At 38.1% G+C, this 20637-nt stretch overlaps 1 protein-coding gene across 7 annotated transcripts in view; it reads left to right on the forward strand.

Moving 5' to 3' along the window:
• LOC136442799 (chloride channel protein 2-like) overlaps positions 1-20637 on the forward strand; it is a 38695-nt gene that overhangs the window by 1049 nt on the left and 17009 nt on the right. For 6 of the 7 annotated variants that reach the window (XM_066439722.1, XM_066439725.1, XM_066439726.1 and 3 more), the window contains exons 2-15: positions 2383-2530; positions 12874-12912; positions 14209-14340; positions 14798-14926; positions 15496-15629; positions 16078-16155; positions 16437-16515; positions 16837-16962; positions 17221-17305; positions 17852-17953; positions 19214-19298; positions 19709-19858; positions 20023-20092; positions 20287-20397. In XM_066439722.1, the coding sequence (XP_066295819.1) occupies positions 2383-2530; positions 12874-12912; positions 14209-14340; positions 14798-14926; positions 15496-15629; positions 16078-16155; positions 16437-16515; positions 16837-16962; positions 17221-17305; positions 17852-17953; positions 19214-19298; positions 19709-19858; positions 20023-20092; positions 20287-20397 (1468 nt within the window). The remainder of the gene's footprint in view (positions 1-2382; positions 2531-12873; positions 12913-14208; positions 14341-14797; positions 14927-15495; positions 15630-16077; positions 16156-16436; positions 16516-16836; positions 16963-17220; positions 17306-17851; positions 17954-19213; positions 19299-19708; positions 19859-20022; positions 20093-20286; positions 20398-20637) is intronic. The other variant, XM_066439724.1, reaches the window with a different exon arrangement.

The following is a 20637-nucleotide window of genomic DNA, read 5'->3' on the forward strand; positions in this document are numbered from 1 at the left end:
ATAACTTACTCTGAAATAAAACTTGACAAGGCTTGTCTGGACTAGAATTAAGTATTCAAGCTAGATGCCAGAAAGGCCAGACAATCATCCCAGTACGAAGCTTTTAAATTTTTACTGTTCATACATATTCACTCCTGGGACATTTCCAGGGTTGGCACATGCCAGACAGCATTACTATGTTTCACAGTCTTCCACAGTGGACTGTATGAATTGTAATGTGGGCCTTTACCTTTGGGATGTACACAAGTCCAAAAGATTTGTGACTAAGCTCTCAAATTTGGCAGATTATTTAGTCAATGTCAACATTATCGTATTGGGGGAAATTTGATTAATGATCTGGGCCAAAGACCTTTATCATTTATGCTAATGTTTTATATGCGCACCATGTGGAAGTTTGAGTACCAAGACTTTTTTTCTAAAATGTTGTGGACAATTTTCCTTACACTCATTATTGCCCCTTTAAAAATCTACTTTCCACAATGAAGCTGCCATTGTGGAAATTTCTACTCTGAGCAATGTCATATTACCTCTATATCTTCCCTGTCTCCTATGACACTTTCATAAACTGTATTTATAGAAAGGAAAATTCCTTTCACAATATGCCAGGAAGCTGTGCTAGGTCGATAATATGAGCAGAAGATTTAGCTCAAAACTCTGCCAGAGGGACTTTCCAATATACAGTTGTACAAAGCTGTAGCTATATTGGTGGCAGCTGACCCTAAGACCCATATTTCCCACCTTAGATGACTTGACCTGCTGTTAACCTGAGTCGTTGCCCCCTGTATGTAGAGTATGTATCAGAAATAGATAACTGACAGTGGGACATATCATACATAAACAAGGCATAGACCTCAGCCTCTGGGCAACCCAAACGTAGTCTGAATGCTTCGCAAAGAAGTAGAATAGTATCTAGAAAAATTGGCAGGGAAACAAATAACTCTGACATGGTTGACATAATTTTCTCTCGCTCTGGTGACGAATTGAGCCAAGGGCAACGTCACATTGAGTTAAATGTTTATGCGAACTATTAATGTAGTTCAGTGATCAAATTCTTTTGGCGAACAAGTTGCTCATCTATCAAAGGCTATTTTGTTGTGGTAGAAATTCGCATTGAATGGTTATGGATCGAATTACAGAATGGTATCAGATTGAATTACAGAATTGTAATAGATCGAATTACAGGATTGGTAATATAGAACTACAGAATAGTAATACTACTAATAGATTGAATTACTAGTACAGATTGAGTTTCAAAACAGCATCATGGATATTATACATGTAGTTATGTCCACTCAAAGGTCTACAGGAACAGAAAGCAACTTTGAATTCTTCATCATCAACTTACCATGGAATATTAGTGTCAGTAGTGATGCTGTTTGAAAAATAATTAATGTTTGCTGAAGCTTTGACATTAACTTTTTTTAAAGCTTAATTTCAATATATCCCATATATACTACATATTTTATTAAGACAAAAGAATGTCACTGTTTTCATCTGTTGTGCACAAAGTGCAACAGACATGATATTAGTGCCTAGGTACGTGTATATACCAGTAAAACCATCTCAGTATTACATCGATAAATCTCAGTATGATCTCAGTATTAGACAAAGTCACACATAAAAAAGACTGTGGTTTTGCACTGTGAAGTCATGCATATTCTAAGGACCTCATCAAATATTGAAAACTGATATTAGAGAATACCCTGGAAGTTAAAATGCCTTTCACGCAGAAAGGTTGTCCTTTAACACAGCTTGAGAAGTGCTATGAGATTAAAGTTAAGATTGATCGTACCCAGCTACCTACACTTTCCCCACAATCTATCTATTGTCTCTACTGAGGCCTGAAGAGACTAGAAGGTCACAGATTTCCTAATAAGGGAGGATGATTTACAGAACTGGGAGAAAAATCAATGATGCCTGAGTCCAGAACACTGTCTGGGAAATTGGAAAACTTTGTAACAAGGTAGCTCCAAGGATGTACATGCGTGTACTGTTACTGGTCACAGCTAGGCTTGAAATAAACTTTTTCAAACTTACGAATATTCGAATGATGATCTTTATTTGCAGGTTCATTCCCACATTGGCTAAATGCAGTTGTTAACTATTACATGTAATGTTGCTTGGGAAAATGAGAAAAACTATGATAAAGCTGGGGCTATTGATAATCTAATAACTTTATGGAAATGAGAGATAACATTCCAAACTGATGATGATACTTTCATGGAGTGATTAAGTAAAATGGCAAAGCTCCATTTGAAATATGGTAAAGCTGATATTTCTCTACATACTTAAAACTGGTTACCAATTTTTTATTATAACAACAAAGTTGTAGTGTTACTGCTAGTGTACATATTTATTACTATAATACTTCTCCCTCTACAGATGTATGGCAAATACACCAAAGAACTCGGAGACTATGCACGCGTGGAAGCAGAGAGGCTGCGGGCGCAGCGGGAGAGGAGACGCGAAAAAGAGCGGAGGGCGGCCTTCATGAAATACAAGGAGGAGTCAAGGTGGCAGAGATGCAAATGTGAGTTCTAACATACTGGGCGTTTGTCAATTATACAATATTTCTGCTCAACTGAAGTATTGAAATTGAAAGCAAAATAGTTAAATGTACAAATAGTAGCAGCAGACCTGGGTTGTGATTTCGCCTGGTAAAATATATAAATGATGATGATGATGATGATGATGATGATGATGATGATATTGATATTGATAATGAAAACTTGCAGGTAAACCTTTTTTAAAGTGACAACAAATGAATAAAGTACGTACTTTTACATGTTTACATATTTTGTATCAAATCATAACTGACAAGAAGACAATTTTACAGGCAAAATTACTGTTACTCAACTGAAAAAATGTCAGTTGTCGAATATCCATGTTTAGATAATTCTGTATCAATTGTTTCATAGAAGTAGACAATATATGAATTCATAGTTGAACTCTGAAATGATTGCAAATTTTATGATCAGTTATGTGCTTTTAATAGAACTTTCTTTACAGATAAGGTGATTATTATTGATAGATTTATGGCACGATGGTTGCAGTGTCATGTGTTACTACTCGTGAGAATAAAAAATCAATATCTGCACCTGCTAACATTGCCAGGGGAAGTGATTTAGTAAGGACTTATCTTTATAATCAGTCATGAATGCTGGATTTTCATTAATGCGAAGAGAAACGTCTTATAAGTGCACCATAAATGTCTAATGGCTTACCGTATAGACACTTTGGCAGGGCTGGAAATTACTATTATTGCAATTCACTTCCAAAATGCAGAAGATATTGTGAGATTGCAGAAAAATGATGACAACTTGCAATTTTGCAAGCTGAAAGAGTATAGGCGTGGTAGTTTGAATAAATGTATTGAAAAAAACAGAAATAAACTTTTTAGAGCCAACTCTAGATCTGGTTCTAATCAATTGACAGTAATGTCTTCTACATAATAAACCAATATATAACAAAAAGTCAGCCAGTTTGTGTGCCAATTACTCAGAACCCCTCATATGTCAGTTCCAGAAAGTCAATGACTGGTTTGAAGTTCTAACTTAGATGTGAATTGACAGATTGTATCATGGATTTTCCTGTATTTCTGTCAAAAAGTCCATGTATATATTGATGTCCAATAGAGGAGTCAGTATGAAATATTGATACAACTGCAATATGCTGTGTAACAGATTGAGTCATCAGAAATATGAAGCAGTGACTATAATGGAATAATTCTAACACAATGCAATATGCCACAAGGATTAGACCATACAAGTTTATTTCCTTGTTTTTCAGACAGTTTAGAATAACCTTTTAGCAAAAGGACATCATAAAAACAGAGGATTGGGAAGGAAATTTAAATATTCACTCCCATTAGCTGCACCAAAAAAATTACAGACTTTCACAACATGATCAGCCTCTGTTTGATTTAGCTCAGTGTCATTTAGAAAAAAAATCTGTGAACCTCCAAATTAAATCACATTTGTGAGTCCCTTTGTAAGATTAGTACTTGAGACAAATGTTGAATCGTCACAGATATAAAACAGTAGTTGTATTGATGTAATGCTGACTGAGCCCAACATGACACAATGTGCTCAGTAAGATTAATGCTGTTGGATGTGACCTACGGCAGTAATCACATGGTGCCATTAACCTGAATGACCTGGTATCAGTTAGTTGAGAATGTAATGTCCTGGAAATCTGATACTGCTAATTGGGTCTATTTTTATACCAAAATCAATTGCCTTTGTCCACCCTTTTTAAAGTTTTCTAAATGGCTTTTAGGTTTTATCCTGGAACTTCAGCTAAGATAATCAATGCTGAGTGGAACTCAGAATTTTTTAAAGATTTTAAGCTCAACGCTGCTAAATATTGTCTGCATTTTCATGCCATACAACATTTATGCAACAGTTCAGCACCAAGGACAGCTGGTTGTTTGGGTTATGTTGATGGTTTTAATTGACATCACAGTGCAGGAGTACTAGTACCCAGTTGACTGTTAGCAGTAGACAAATATTGCACTGCTGACTGGGTTAATTAAACATTCTTTGTTCACTTTGTAACCATAGTGACTATAGGAAATTTCCAAGAGATGATTCTTTGATGTCTATAAATATAATATGTTATTTTACATTGCTCAAAACCAATTTGATTTTCATCTTGAGAATCCATTGATATTTGTTTTACAATTTTTAACTAATGCTCATGTGATTGCTTTCTTGCAAACATTACTACCGGGTAACATGGCTTGAATTACCCTCATACAATTTGCATACTATTTTCAAGATTTACATGTAAAGATCTTCTGAATGTGCAATTATCCTGGTATCCATTTTATTAAAGCTGCTGGGAATATTACTTATATAATTTGCATAAGTTTCAAATCTCATGTAAAATGTTTGCCAACATACAATTTTGCATGTAACAGAAAAAGTTTTCAAGCACTGCATGACTGAACTCATGTGAAACTGTATTCGATTTGAGGCATTCAGGGTGACCTGAACCATTGATCATTGAAAAGTGCAACATTGATTAGGCCCCGTTTTAGGCACAACCCTATATAATGAAAGTCATTTGACAGTACATCCTGTTGTTTTACCTGCCATTTCAACTCATTAACTCAACCATACCATTTTTCAATCAGGCTCCCTTTTACGGGATTACACTTCCATCACTAGAACAAAGCAATTTAGACCTCCACATCCAAGCTTAGTGAGAGGGGCACAGGCAAAATATTTTTAGAGCCTAACATTCTTTCAGGATTCTTTGAAAAAAGTAAGAATTTGAGAAAATACATGTACATGTATTCATGAACTGCAGTGTGACATGTACAGATCATCAAGCAGCCCCCACCGTTGCCTGCGAAATTTGTGTTATGCCAAAAGGCTGCAGTGATACCTGGCCAGTTGCACAATGTAGATACTGTAAATCTTGCAATGTTTATGATGGCTTTATTACCGACATGAAAACTGAAGGTATATTTTTTGGTCTGTTTGCGTGTCTGTGTGTTTGTGTTTCCGGATTTTGTAGTCAGCATAACTCAAGAACCTCTGGATGGATTACAATGATATTTAGTATGTGGGTATGTCTTGGTAGACGATGGTCAAGGTCAATTTTGGGCCTCCTGGTATGTGACCTTGTTTTTAAGGTTTTCATGTTAACCTCTCCACCACAAATTAACCATAGATATATGTTTCCAATGCATCACTACTGTACTACAGAATTGTTCAGCTGCAAACTTAAAACACCTGAAAAACCAAAGTAAAATGAACTAGAGTTCCACGACCTCATATCTTCGCCAAATAATATGAATTGTACCGACAGATGTAAGTACCAAATTCCCGCCATTTACCAATATGGCATTACATATAGCCATTTTTCTAAACAATAACTAAATTCAAGTCTTTACAAATTTGTATTTGCTTAAATAATATCTATCAATGTTCCCCTCTTTCTCAATGGCTTGATATGCCACAGGTCTGAAAGTCCTCTCATGGAATGTCACTGACGGTTAGACATCCAGGTCATAAGATACGCAATAAAACTGGATGGATTTTCGAAACGTAGTGAAGTAGCATAACTCTATCAAATATTAGACCCTGTTTTGCATAATCAGCATCTTATTGTTTAACTTGGCTTGGCTATGTCAATGATCAGATTCAGCTATTTCAAAATGCCCAACATGAATATAAAAAGTCCTGTCATTTACGAGCATAGTGTAATTATCTTAGTATAATCTCAGCAATAATCCAAATGAGGTCATTTGAATAATTGATATTTCGAATTCGATTATAATCGATAATTACTAGCCTCTCTTTCTCAGTGAAGGATGACACAGTTTTTATTTGTTTTTTCGGCTGTAGATAAGTACAGCCAGGGCTACCAAAGGCTAAGGCTATTACAAAGGGTTAGCCCTAGTAACAGAACAATATACAGACCTTGATACAAGCTTTCACAAAGACTAGAATACGACTTAAATGCATATGAACGGGCACAAACATAGAACTCAGCGCATTTCAAAACATTTCAAAACATTTCATTAATCATGCAAATTAGGTCCTGTTTGGCATAATTACAATGTGACGTCAGTCGTAAGATCCACTTTTAAATCTTCATACCAAACATAACAGATACATTTTAGTCCTGTTTTTTTCAATTGCCCTGCTAGTAAGCTAGCGGTTGACCTAGATTCAGGACGCCAGCTGTTGACCTAGATTCTGGACGCCAGGTGTGTACTAACACATGCCGCGTACTATGGTGCGGCAGTCCTATATATGCCAATTATGATGTAAAGTAGGTCATGATCTGCATAATGAGCATATCATTATGTTGATCATCACCTAAGGAACATATATACCAAATACCAGAATAATCCATCAACCCCTGCTTGAGTTATTCCTCCTCAAAAGTTACAAACAAATAGGCCCACTGCAGTTTAAGGCAAGCCGCAAGGGGGCCCAAACTTACATCACGTACTCTCTGCCCCAAGATCTATCTACCACTCAAAAAATCATAACCTTAGTACCTGCAAAAAATTCGACCACAAACTTTAAGCGGATAGATAAACTTTCTGCATTTATTATGCAAATTAGTTCCTGGTTTTCATAATATGTATTTGATTATGTAAAACATTACCCAAGCTATCTAAATACCAAAAATCATGACGATCCGTCAACCCCTTCTGTAGTTATTAGCCTCCAAAGGTTTCAACAAAAACGCCAACTGCAGGTCCAAACAAGCCGCTAGGGGGGCCAAACTTACACCACCTATTCCCTGTTCCAGACCCTATGTATTGGTGAAAAATCATGAACCTGGCGCTTCCAGAAAATTCGACCACAAAATTTAAAACTCAGCTGCAGTACCTTACTTATCCGCTAGGAGGCCCATTATCGAACTTGACCTTCCTCTTTAACACTCCTACCTACCAACTGAATATCATGCACAGCCGTCAACAGCACCTCGAGTTATGCTGGCGACATACAAATTCACACACATATAAAGCCCGCTGCAGTACCGACGGAAAATGCAAGGGAAACCATTTTTGAACTTGACCTCCGTTTCTACAACATCTACACACCTGCAAAAAATCACGAAGATCCATCAACGTTTCCGTCACTTTTTTTGCCTACATACAAACACAAAAAAATGCAAAGTCTGCTGCAGTACTGTTGGAAAACGCCAGGTGAACCATTTTTGAACTTGGCCTTTCTTTGCACAACCACTACACACCTACCAAAAATCATAAAGATTCATTGAAGCTTTCTTGAGTTATGCTCCCGACATACATAAAGACCCACCCAACAGATTTTTCAACCGAAAACATAATCTTCTCCGAGTACAAGTACTCGGCGAAGATAATTAATATACAGTATCTAGGAGGAAAATTTATGGCCTTCATTTCCACACTAAAGCCAGTGTGCCATTCATGCAGCTTTGAAAGACATGTTGATAAGACCACCAGCGTCCTTTAATATCGTGGCGTGTTTGATAAGAGAGGTCGATAAAACCAATGATCTGTGTGAGTGGCTATGGTTGTTAGATCCAGAATAAAGGTGCTCACAAAACTAGGCTGATAGTGATCAAAGGGAGAAATCACCTTCTACAAATGACTCTTGGTTTTCTGATAGTGATTTAATGTGTAGTACAGTCAAACCTGCCCAAGGCAACCACCCGGCGGACCGGGCAAAAACGGTCGCGATGGACAGGTGGTCGCCATGAAGAGGATTCCACTCACATGTTTCCAGGTCGAGGTTTTCAAATACAGTACGTAAATGATGAAAAAATTATGTGAATTTAGACAGCATGACCCTCACCAGGTTCAATTCTCACTGACAGAAAGATCCTACAAAAATTACATTTTCCGTTATCGATGTAATAATTGTATACCGCTACATCGTGTCCAAATTTTCGTCATAATTTTGACTACAAAACGATGGTTGCCTCGAGGATCTCGCAGCGCCCTCCCGCATTCACACGTTACATTGAATAGTACAAACAAGGCACGCACATCATCGAAGTTTTAAGGCCTAAGACAGATCCCTAGAAAACGCCTGCTGGTCCCAGCCTTTTTTGGGTCGCCGACCGCTGGATGAACCTGAGGGTCAAAAAATTTTCGATCTGACAACTAAAGATGAAAACGGTGATTTCGTCGCGCCGCGCCGCGAAGCTCTGTGCCACCGCATCGAAGGGTAAGTCAGTGCAGCAGAACGCACAGCGTCCAATAAAGGTTTGTGAGATTCATGGAAATAAAAAGAAAATAAGAATTTTGATTTTCACCAATAACTAGAGTATTCGTAAATGTTCATACACAAAATCATCGTGTTTTACAAAGGTCAGCGGTACGCCAAATCCGGGCCGCCCGAAATCCAAGATGGCGTCGGGACCAAGGAACAACATTTCTCGCCTGATGTTTTGCCCGCCGCGAAGTCATTTTTCGGTGGAATTTAGCAAGATACAGACACATTTTTGTTGAAAATACAAGAAATAGATAGTAATTTCTGTGAAATATGACTTTTTGACGCCATGCACTACGTATTCGTTTTGAAAGTTGAGTTTAAACGAAACTGAGTTCACGTTAAACTATAAGATTACGATAGGCACAACAACATCACAAACATTTGTCTTTACAATGTTTATAGGGGGAACGTTTTATTAAAACACTTCATGGAGGAGTCGATGGTATAACATTGCTATTCCATATATTTTTGATCTTATTTTTGTCCTTTAAAGTCTTGAAAACATTTCCGTGAAATCCGACAGCAAAATGATCTGATGTCACCACACGCTTGAAAATTAGGCGACCGCCATGGGCAGGGATTGTGCTCTGTGCGGTCCGAATTCGTGGCGGTCGCGGTCGCGTTGGACGGGTGGTCGCCTTGGGCAGGCAGCTTAATGCTTGTGCCTATGGGGAAAATTTTCGGGACCGAGAAAAAGCGGTCGCCATGGCCAGGTGGTCGCGTTGAAAAGGTGGTCGCCTAGGCAGGTTTGACTTTACTAACATTTGGCATTATCAATGTCACTGGTGAAAACACATTGAGTCCTTAACACGAGTTATTGCCGACAACGATGACAAAACTGAAAACACTAAAGTAATATTTATTTATTAATTATTTATTACGTTTCTACAACAAAGTGGAAGGTATGGCAAAACAGGATGTATATGCAGTATCTGGAAAATTTATGTCTTTCATTTCCACTGTAACACTAAAGGCAGTGTGCCATTCATGCAGCTTTGAAAGACACGTTGATAAGACCGCTCTTAATATCGTGGTGTGTTGGATAAGAGGGATCGATAAAACCAATGATCTGTTGTGAGAGTGGCCATGGTTGTGAGAGCCAGAATAAAGGTGCTTACAAAACTACCTAACGGTACATGTATGGGCAGATACTGTGATAGTGATCAAAGCAATAAGTCTAACACCAAGTGCTAACACCTGTTATCATTGGAAAAAACACATTGAATCCTTATGAACATTCATCTGCCTGTGTAAAATTTGTGCCTATACATGTGGTTTCTGTATATTTTTTTTAACGACAATTATAGCAATCGTTTCCCTGTATTTCGCTGTAGCTGTTTCCTTCAATTTATAATCATGATTCATTCTTACATCAGTGAAACCAACAGTAGACTGGGGAAGGAGCTTGCTCTGGTCCAGGAAAGTCATATAAATGTAGGATTTTAATCCAGGAAAAGCTCAGAAGATTTCTAAAAGGGATACAGCATTATCACACTGCTGTCACTGATGACTCCCAGCATGTACGGTAGAAGGTGTGAGATTCTACAGTCCTGCTACATGTATAGGAGGGAAGCCAGCTATTCTGAACATGCCTTTATTTGTACCACTATGTATACATGCTGCTACCAGCTGGCAGAGAGCCATGCATGGTATTATCATTGTATCAGTCAATGTTTCAGACAGCTCTGCTAGCTGCATGTACATGTATAAGACTGGTCTATTAAACAAGACTACAGAATATCTATGCGTATTGTATTCTATACAATTGAGTTGCAGAAATATATGTTATCGGAGATCGTCAAACTGTAGTGTTACGATGAATACACATGAAATCCTCCTATTTGATTTTTTTTCCAAGCCTTTGACTAGGACCCTTTTCGTACCAGGACTTTTGAATCCGGATTCACTTGAGGTACGGGATTGATCCTGATTCACAGATCCTGGTATGAACGGTCCGAATCTAGCTCCGAGGGGGGATCCCAATCCGCCAAGTCTGCCTCAGTAGGTAGATTTGGTAGATTCGGCGGATCGCAATGGGATCAATCCCTTGCCTGGATGAATCCTGATTCACAAATCCTTGTATGAGAGAGTCCACCTTACCCTAGCCTCCACCAGGCCTTCCTACGGGGGTATGGATCATAGAATTCTGCAAAAAAGGGAATAATTTGCAAGTAGAGTCAGTCCACATTAAAGTTGATGCGAATGAAACTCTCTGGTGGCCAAACTCCCCCGGCAAATATTCTCCCCATAGCCGGCATGGTTAGTATGGTAGAGACTAGTAAGCTTACCCTACTATGTGGTATGTTGAAGCATATACGTATACATTAGGTACAATTGCTAGCGGCTACATTCCCTGGGAGCCAGACTAGACAGGGCCGCTAGTGATTTCCTTGGGCCGGTCAATTCCCCGGCTACATCTCCCCGGTGCGCTAATTATGGTATCGGCGGGCTGGGAGCTCTGTGCTGCCAAAGAAACTGGCTAGAAGGAACCGGCTAAAAGGCCCGTTAAACAGTCTGGAGCCCAGGGTAGCGGCTACATCAATTTGAAAACTTTTTTGGATGTACTTGAATGTTGATTGCCCCTTACAGATGAATGTTCCCGCCACTGGTGAGGATCAATAGGATTTAATGCATGGCTTTTTATCAGCTTTAGGGCTTCAGTTCGTAATTACTTTCTGTTTTTTATGGAGCCCCATGGGGGCCAAGTCAATCAACCACTGTGCATGGCTGACTTCAATGTCAGGTCCCAAATGTACAGATGCATACCTCATCATTCACATGCAGTCAAACCTGTCTGTAGTAACTACACAAGATACACTGGTGGCCACTCTACACTTTAGACAGGATTCTTATTGCTTGCCATGGGTTGATGGGGGAAATTGATCTAAGGGGCCGCTAAAAAGTGTCCGCAATGGCCAGGTGGTCCTTGGTGTCCAGTACAGGTTTAACTGTATTGAAACAAGGTTATCCCCGGTAGCATCTGTCATTTGATGAAATCTTCTTGCTAATGAGAAAAATTCAAAATCACAGAACAAATAGTAAGAACTTTCAACCCAACAATAACGTGGTAAAATATGTAAGTTTGGTATTATGAACGTCATACAGGAGGAAGCCGAATAAAAATATTTTAAGCCCTGGATATGTGATGGGCTGTAAGCCAAATCAATGTTGATTGACTCACTTGTCAGAAAGTTACTCAACTGTTGTATCATCTAGTACCAACTATTAAGATACAATGTACAAAGCCCCAATGAAAAGTGATAAAAATTAAAGATCTGATATCTAGGTTAATGGACCAGAACCAAAATTTGTGTTGTTTAATCTTTTAATCCCTGGACATTTGTCAGAAAGTTATGTACCAACCTTAAGCATCAACTTTAACTATTGAGCTACAAAACCTCATGGGGAAAATAAGAAAACTTTTCCCTATATAACCCTATCCCCAGGAGACAAATAGATGCATTGGGGCAAAGGCAGATCAATAAGATGCCTTGATTGTAGATTGACTGATGAGTCAATCAATAAAAAAGGTCAGATACAGATCTGGTAGCTATATCTTTATACAGTACATACATTGATTCAAAGGGATGTCTATAAAACTGATTCAGAATCATTGTGTTGAAATTTGATGTACTGTATCAAAGTTACATGTATCATCAGAGAGATTCAAAGAGTAAGGACTTGAGAGTCCATGGAACAGCACTACTAAGTCCAGTGCAAACCAAGTACTGTACATGACTTTGTGTGTTGTTTATTTACGTTGTGATATAAAATGATATAAGTGGCATCATGGATTGATACTTGTAAAAATCATTTGTTAGTTCTTCCAACTCATGAGTACAACAATACAACTGCTTTGTATTGAATAACATTTTGTAATGTATCAGTTATTAACATACAGTCATGCTTATACATGTTTCTCAAAATTATATTAAAAAGTAACTGTATCACATATAAAAAAAATAACTCATTCAGATTCAGCTAAATATACATCAATTGCAGTGTTTTGAACTGTCCATTTCTCTTCAGGTTTTACTGTTTTCTCTCTCTTCTCTCTTCTCCAGTTTTCAGCTAACCTCCATTGTAAGTTTAACCCTCATAACTTCTGTGTTCTCTCTCTCCTTTTTGTCTACCCTGTGGGCAGTGTTAAGGAGGATGTGGGAGGCTCTACCTGAGGTGCAAGGTACAAACTACATGTAGTCCTACACCCCACCCCTCCACACTACATGTAGTACTGCACCCTCCCCCCTCTACAAGTTACATGTAGCTGGAACGATGCCTGCTAATCATACTGATGTACAAAGTAGTATGATACTATAGTCCTAAACTTCACTATCACTGAACAATTTGACAGTAACCTGTAATAATTTACTGATATGGGGTACCGGACCCGGGTACGCAACCTTACATCCGTAGCATGTGACATGTATGTACATTGACAGTATACTAGTATACCGTCGCAGTACAATTTGCAATGACATTTGTATGTCTATTGGCTCATCATATATCTTGCATCTAGTCCTTCTGAAGGCTGTAGACAGATTTCGTCTTGACTGTATACAATAGCTACAATAGCAACCTAGAAAAGGCATTGTTACACATGTCTTTGAACTTGTGTCATGGCGTGACATTTATGGATGTTTCTTTTACCTGGTTGTCCTCCATTGGCGTCATCAAATCTATCAAAATGTCACAGTTGTAAATATATCCCCACACATCAGGAGATTTCTTTTCTTCATGTCTCTGGACAATCAGTCTGCATGACATTGTACAATGTACTTTGCTAAAATTTTCCTCTTTATGTTGATTTTGTGAGGAGGTAGCTCTTCATTGATCAGCATGGGTCGCATGTCTTGTTTCTATAGTCAGAGACAAGGTAATGTATGCTAGAGGCTTAGACTAATTAGCCTTATATGCTCATAGGACTCTGGTAGAGTACATGTACATGTATGTCACTGTATAGAACATCTTATGGTTATGAATATATTTGTAGTTGTACTGTTTATATAAAACTAATAGGAAGCACGTAAGTTATTACATAGCCATGATAGCTTAAGCACTTTTCACTTTATTTCACCTGTCATATCAAGTCATAACGAAGATGTCTTTCTTCTAAAAAGCTGCAATGTACACTTGTCCATGTTTTACTTTTACATGTAGATCATGTTAATTAGCCAATAGACTAACTAGTAATTATCCAAAAATGCTCCTGTACTGCTATAGATATATATTGGAAACACTAGATCTATTGCTAATACAGTGAGTAGTATATACAAAGAAGTGTTGAGACATGGTTGTACTGACTAGAAATAGCCTGCCTGCAACAACTGTATGTAAAATTTGTTGTCAGATGTGAAAAAAAGAAAAAACTATTTTGAGCATTGCTTAAAGTTTGTCTCTCTGAAATGTGTTCCAGTACAAATTGTAACAAATATTTGATTGTAGTAAGTGTCTAACTTTGTCACCTTTCCTTTCCCAGCATACATGATCTGGTGCAGAAATGTTGTGTTTGCCAAGATTGGAGAGGACTGGATCTTCCTGCTCCTCCTGGGGGTGTCCATGGCCCTGCTCAGCTTCGCTGTCGACTTCACCATCGCCAAGTGCCAGAAAGGTAAGATACAAACCTTCTTACTTTTTTCTCTTTGTTTAGTCATGAGAAGTTCAAATCAGCACGCAGGCCGCTTTTATTCCAAACAAGGATGCTTGAAACAGTTGTCCATCTGTGCTAACACTACAGCAATCATTTTATACCTCACAGACATTTTGCAAAGCTTCAAACAAGACTTTCACAGACCTAGAGTCTTATAAATTGAAAGGGGAAAAAGTGGCATACAAAACAGAATGGTGTTTATGTAATTTGCTCTCAAGTCTATGCTGTTTTACTTATGAAATAAAGACTTGGTGTAGACTTGTGTTACCAAAAGGTGACAACTTCCAATTTGTGGTTCCCTTTAAGTGTTATTACTATTAATAAATAGTAAATTATTGTCTATTAGTAAGACAAATAGTTGTATAGACAGTTGTATTTATTGTATTTGCCACTGAAAGATGTTGTATTTGTGTTTCAGCTCACTACTGGTTATACATGGAGCTGTCCCAGTACCCACTGCTCCAGTACCTGGCCTGGGTCATGTTCCCTGTCATCTTCATCTCCTTCTCTGCTGGCTTCACCCACATCGTGTCTGCTAACGCCATAGGTAAGTGATTGGTGTCAGCAGGGTTAGCCTTTTATTATAGGTACCAGCAGCATGTTGGCAGAACGTAATGCGCTTACGTTCTATAGCCCGGATGCTATCCAAACCTACATGTATTATAGCAGCCCAGTCTCTTTCATGTAACTTAACATTTAACTTTATTTTTAGAAATCTTGAAACCCAAAGTTTCAGTAAATTTGTCTTTATTTGGCATTGCCAATTGATGTAGTCAATCATAACATTGGAATTGTTTTGTGAATTGGGCTATCGTAATACATGTATGTCAATTGATAATTAAAATCTCATACAACAATGCAAGATAAGTTTCCTGTAAGATTGCAGGATTTTGATAATAAAAGTTCATTGATCACAATTTTCAAGTAAACTGCGGTGCTGAATTGCATACTTGGTGTTAACTTAAACACTTTGAACAGAATAAACCAATAAAACTGACACATTAACTGAGATGTGCCTTCTTATTCTAAAAGCTTCTCCCCAACTGCTTGCACCTAAGTTCTAGTATACACAAACTTTATCTAAACCTGAGCGTATTGCCCCGCCTCCCAACCCAGGTTCTGGTATTCCTGAGATGAAGACCATCCTGCGTGGAGTAGTGCTGAAGGAGTACCTGTCCTTTAGAACTCTTATCGCCAAAATCATCGGACTCATCACTGCCTTGGGAAGCGGGCTTCCCCTCGGCAAGGAGGTGGGTTGGGCACTTCTTTTCTTAATATCAAATTGTGTTCATTCACATCATGGTTGTCTCTAGGAGTAGGACCTGTCTTTCCATTCCGTAACAGAAATTTTCTTGTTGGGATGGACAAAAATTTCAACATTTCTGTCCAAAAATCCGAACTTTATGACATGAAACTGATGAAATTGTATTTTTGAAAGCTTAAGATGACAAATTGAACATCAAAAATTAACAACTTGGGCCCCCAAACACTGAGTGGGATGGGAAAAAAATTAAAACTGAAAACAGCCCTGATTCACATGTATGTGTATTACATAAGGCCTAGTGATAGCTGACAGCAAGGAGATCTAGAGACAGTAGCTATCACATACTGCGCTGGACTGAGTTGAGCGTAACAGCGACAAGCTATGATGATGATTAACTATATTTTTAGATCTTAACTGTGTTGTTTGTATTGCAGGGTCCATTTGTACACATTGCCAGTATGGTTGCCCAACTTCTCAGTAAACTTGTCACGTCTTTCAGAGGAATCTATGAGGTAAGAAACTGCCTTTTTCTCGAATTAGATCACAGGTTATAAAATCTTTTTTGTATGATTCTTTGATATCGATGTTGAGCACTTACAAGTTTGCAAAATGTGTGCTTTACTTCCACTATATCATCAGTCTAAAAGAGTCTTTCTTTAGGTCATTTTGAGTTTTACAGGGCCGTAACTAACTAGGTATATATATTTGAACCAAGCTGTGTGTTCCTGACTATCTGTGTTTGTTACGTTGTCCGGGACATGAATATGACATTGTATGACTTGCTGTATTGCAGAATGAGTCCAGAAACAGTGAAATGTTAGCTGCAGCCTGTGCAGTGGGTGTGTCCTGTAACTTTGCCGCACCAATTGGAGGTAAAGACTTCTGTACAAACTGTAGAACAAAACAAATGTTAAGAGAGAAATACTGCATGGAGAAACTATATTGTAAAATGAAATGACTGCCTTTTTGTTAGGAAGGGACTTAATTATTCTTTTAGACCTCAACATCATTGCCATTCACGCTAGCAGTAGAAAAAAGAACTACATTAAATTTATATTCTCTGATTATAACAGACAGTTTCAGTCTTTAAATCAGCCAGTAACAACAAGTTTTAGTATCCTCTTTGGATAGCTTACTACACAGCAAGATTTAGTACATACTTCATTGTCTTTTTTTCTGTTATTCGTTTGCAGGTGTGTTATTCAGTATAGAGGTAACATCAACATACTTTGCTGTGAGGAACTACTGGCGTGGGTTCTTTAGTGCAGTCTGCGGTGCCTTCATATTTAGACTACTGGCTGTGTGGAACAGGGAGGAAGGTAAGATATCTTTTTTCTTCCACATGATATTGAGTATGTACTGTAGCAAACTAATGTTTTAGCTATGCAAGATAGATGCTCATGGCAAGCCAAGCGTGGATAGGTTAATTCAGTTGCTTGAGGAACTACCTGAATGTCTAACCTTCATCAACGTAATGTTGCAGCTGTTTCAAGATGACAATGAATATTTACTGTCACCGTGATTACATTCTTGACTAATGTTTTTTTGTTTTTTGTTTGCTTCTGCTTGACATACAGAAACCATCACTGCCCTGTTTAAGACCCAGTTCAGAGTAGACTACCCCTTTGATGTACAGGAGCTGTTGGCTTTTGCAGTCATTGGGTAGGTGGAGTTGGTCTAGGGTCAGCCGTTACCAGCGAGAGCTGCCTAGGCTGACCCAGTGTAATGACTCGTCTTCATTATCATTAAATACAAATACTATTAATACAAATACAAAGGACAGGCACTGAAGTCTGTAATACTGTCCTTCTTGCTCTTTATCATGATTCATAGGAAATTTTGGTGCCCCTTTCCTCTTCTTCATTATTCTATGTACATGTACTCTTCCTTAGAATACAGCACATCAATACTGTACAGTAACTGGTAATTGATGTACAATGTATGAGAGCAAGTCAAAAGTGGTTTCATAACAGGCTCATTTTTTATTGAATGAGTTGAAATTTGGCACAAATGTTAAAGGCTTATATCTTCTTGAGTCTGCAATACCTCAATTTGTTGTTCAGCACAGAGTTGATTTCAATATGAAAAAATGAGTCTGTTATGAAACGTCTTCCATAATTTTTTTTCTCGCCCTTGTATATACATTTTGTATCTTCTAAGTAACTTTGCAAGGCCATTTACACCATTGCTTGTCTGTCTTTTCCCCAGGATTGTATGTGGTTTTGGAGGAGCTCTGTTTGTCTACTTCCACAGACAAGTTGTGTACTTCAACAGGAAGCACAGGAGACTCACTTACTTCCTACAGAAAAAGTAAGACCCACAACAAAACTGTCAAGTTTGTATGGAACAAATATTACAGAAGACTTCTTCAGCACTATGAATATTACAAGATCAGTTCGACTTATAAGCTCCTGTCAGACCAACGAAAAATCAGAAAATGATGAGATATGTTAAGCAACATTCCTTTTTAGATCTCTAATCATGTATTTATTGATATAGGCATTGATATATAAGCTTGAAGCTGACATTTCATAACTAATACACACATACACAATGTACATTAACTGATTGACTCTTTTCTTATTTTTTATTTTTTCAAAGCCAACATTTTTTTTTCATTTATTCTGCTGATTCCTTAGTTCATCCTCAGGTTTGCATTATTATTATGAACTAAGTTTTTTTTACAACTTGCATAACAATGCATGAATACACTGTTTTAAACGCAAATGGATACTCACACAGTCTGTCTACATTCAACTCTCTCCCACTTCTTGCATGCCTGGTGTATGAAAAGGGCCAGGTGAGCTAAACATCTTACATACATGTACATGTACTCTCTCTATTGGAGCTGTTTGGAAACTAACATCTCTTCTTATTATGCTACCCAAAAACTACTAATTTTCACCTTAATCATTATCACAAACTCTATGATTTATCACAAAAAATTGTAGATTATATAGAATTACATACTTAGTGTATTCAGATTTTGTCACCATGGCACACCTGTTAGAATCTGTGGCATCATCAAATGATTCAGTAAGTAATTCTTAATGTCAATTTTGCAGTTCATGTTTACATGTATCATACAATGTAGGTTTCCTTCATACAATGTTGGTTTCCTTCATACAATGTAGGTTTCCTTCTTGATCGACTGTTGTCTCTGTTTTCACACTTAGTCTAACGTCATCTACATTGTAAATCCAAATGTCACTGCCACTGAACTCCTCGGAAGACCAGTTATTATATAGACATGATGAAGAATTTGCAACTGAAAAGAGTATGATCATGGTTGAATGTTAGCTGTGTTACACTTTCTGTTTTACACTTTGTCTTATCTTTAAAATTATATAACCTATGTTAGAGTGGATGGTGTGACCACATTTCACCAGATATCAGTTTTTGGACCTCACCATGACCTTAATCAAAATTCCAAATCAGGCATTTTTTTCTTAGATGTCTTCATAAGATTTGGACTGTATATCATTTCAGACAGGGTTTCAAAATGACTGTTTTTTGTTCATCTACATGTAAGTGTGTGAAATTTGATGTGCCCTTTGTTCCATCTTGTAGCCGGTTCATCTATCCTGCCCTGATTGCCTTTGTGTGCTCGTCGCTCACCTTCCCCCTGGGTCTGGGGCAGTACATGGCTGGGGAGGTGAGTCAACAACTTCTTCGTGTCATGACCATTTCATACAGTCATGATGTTCTTTGTTTGTTTGTATGTAAACAGTCTCATGGCATAACACACTAGGTTTGTACTGAAGAGAACAAGCTGCATATCCGGACTGATTTATTTGATCTACTCAAACCGGAAAGGAACCTTACTCTTTTCTATAAGTGTGGTGGATTTTTTACATGCTCTAGGGGTGGCAAGGACATGCACGATAAATTCACTAACATTCACAGTGGTTTTATTGCAAAGAAGGAGAGAACAGGGAGATGGTTAAGGTTTTATGTTAACTATATCTAAAGTTTTGGGTTGAAGGGTTATATTGCCCTGTAGCCGGAAAGGATTGACAAGTTGATGATTTAGTCGACATCTCCAGTTTGTACTTTTCCTCCCAGCTGACACAGAAAGAGGCGATAAACGAGCTGTTTGACAACCACACGTGGACCAAGGGTCAGGCCGACGTGGACGAGGAACTCATCATCAGCCACTGGAAACACCCGCAGTCCAACATCTTTGTCACGCTGGTCATCTTTATTGTCATGAACGTGAGTTTGCTTGTTTCTTTTGTACTATTACTAGTAAAAGTACCTCATACAAGGCAGAACATGTCAATCAAGTTACGTACCGTATGATTTATTCCAAAGTTTTTATAGTATGAGGTGAAGACTTTAAATTTCGGAGCAATTCTAACAGATGTCTTTCCTTCCAGTTCTGGATGTCGGCGATGGCAGTGACATTACCTGTTCCAGCTGGGGTCTTCATTCCTGTGTTTGTACTTGGTGAGTACATCATGGCCCACATGCTTTTTTATTCACTTAACTCATGCAGAGGATTCGAGAAGAGTTTGGTGCTAGTTTTAATTTAATTCTAAAGTACTGTGTTTAAAAGCTTTATTGACAACGTCTGATATTTCTATAGCCAAAGGTCAGTGTTGTAAAGTTTAACCTTGTACTGTTTCTTCCTGTGATTTTAGGTGCTGCATTTGGGCGACTGGTAGGTGAGAGTATGGCTGCCTGGTTTCCTCTGGGGGTGAGGTCAGACGGGATCCCCCACAGGATCATCCCTGGGGGGTACGCTGTAGCAGGTAGGTCAAATAGATTCATTTTCTTTCCAAATCAATCCTTAATTATTTCTTCCATGCACAGATAGATACTGTTAAATAAGTATAGTGCCTCCCTAAATGTGCATTGTGTTTATGGTATGCTATAAGCTTGTGGAAGGGTTTCAAGAGTCGCAATATTCAACATGTACTTGCATGTCATCTGGATTGTAAGACTGAGAAAAGGTCTCAGATGAAAGAATGGAAGTGATTGATTTTTTTCCA

This window comes from Branchiostoma lanceolatum, chromosome 10 (assembly GCF_035083965.1).
Source record: "Branchiostoma lanceolatum isolate klBraLanc5 chromosome 10, klBraLanc5.hap2, whole genome shotgun sequence".
Lineage (NCBI taxonomy): Eukaryota > Metazoa > Chordata > Leptocardii > Amphioxiformes > Branchiostomatidae > Branchiostoma > Branchiostoma lanceolatum.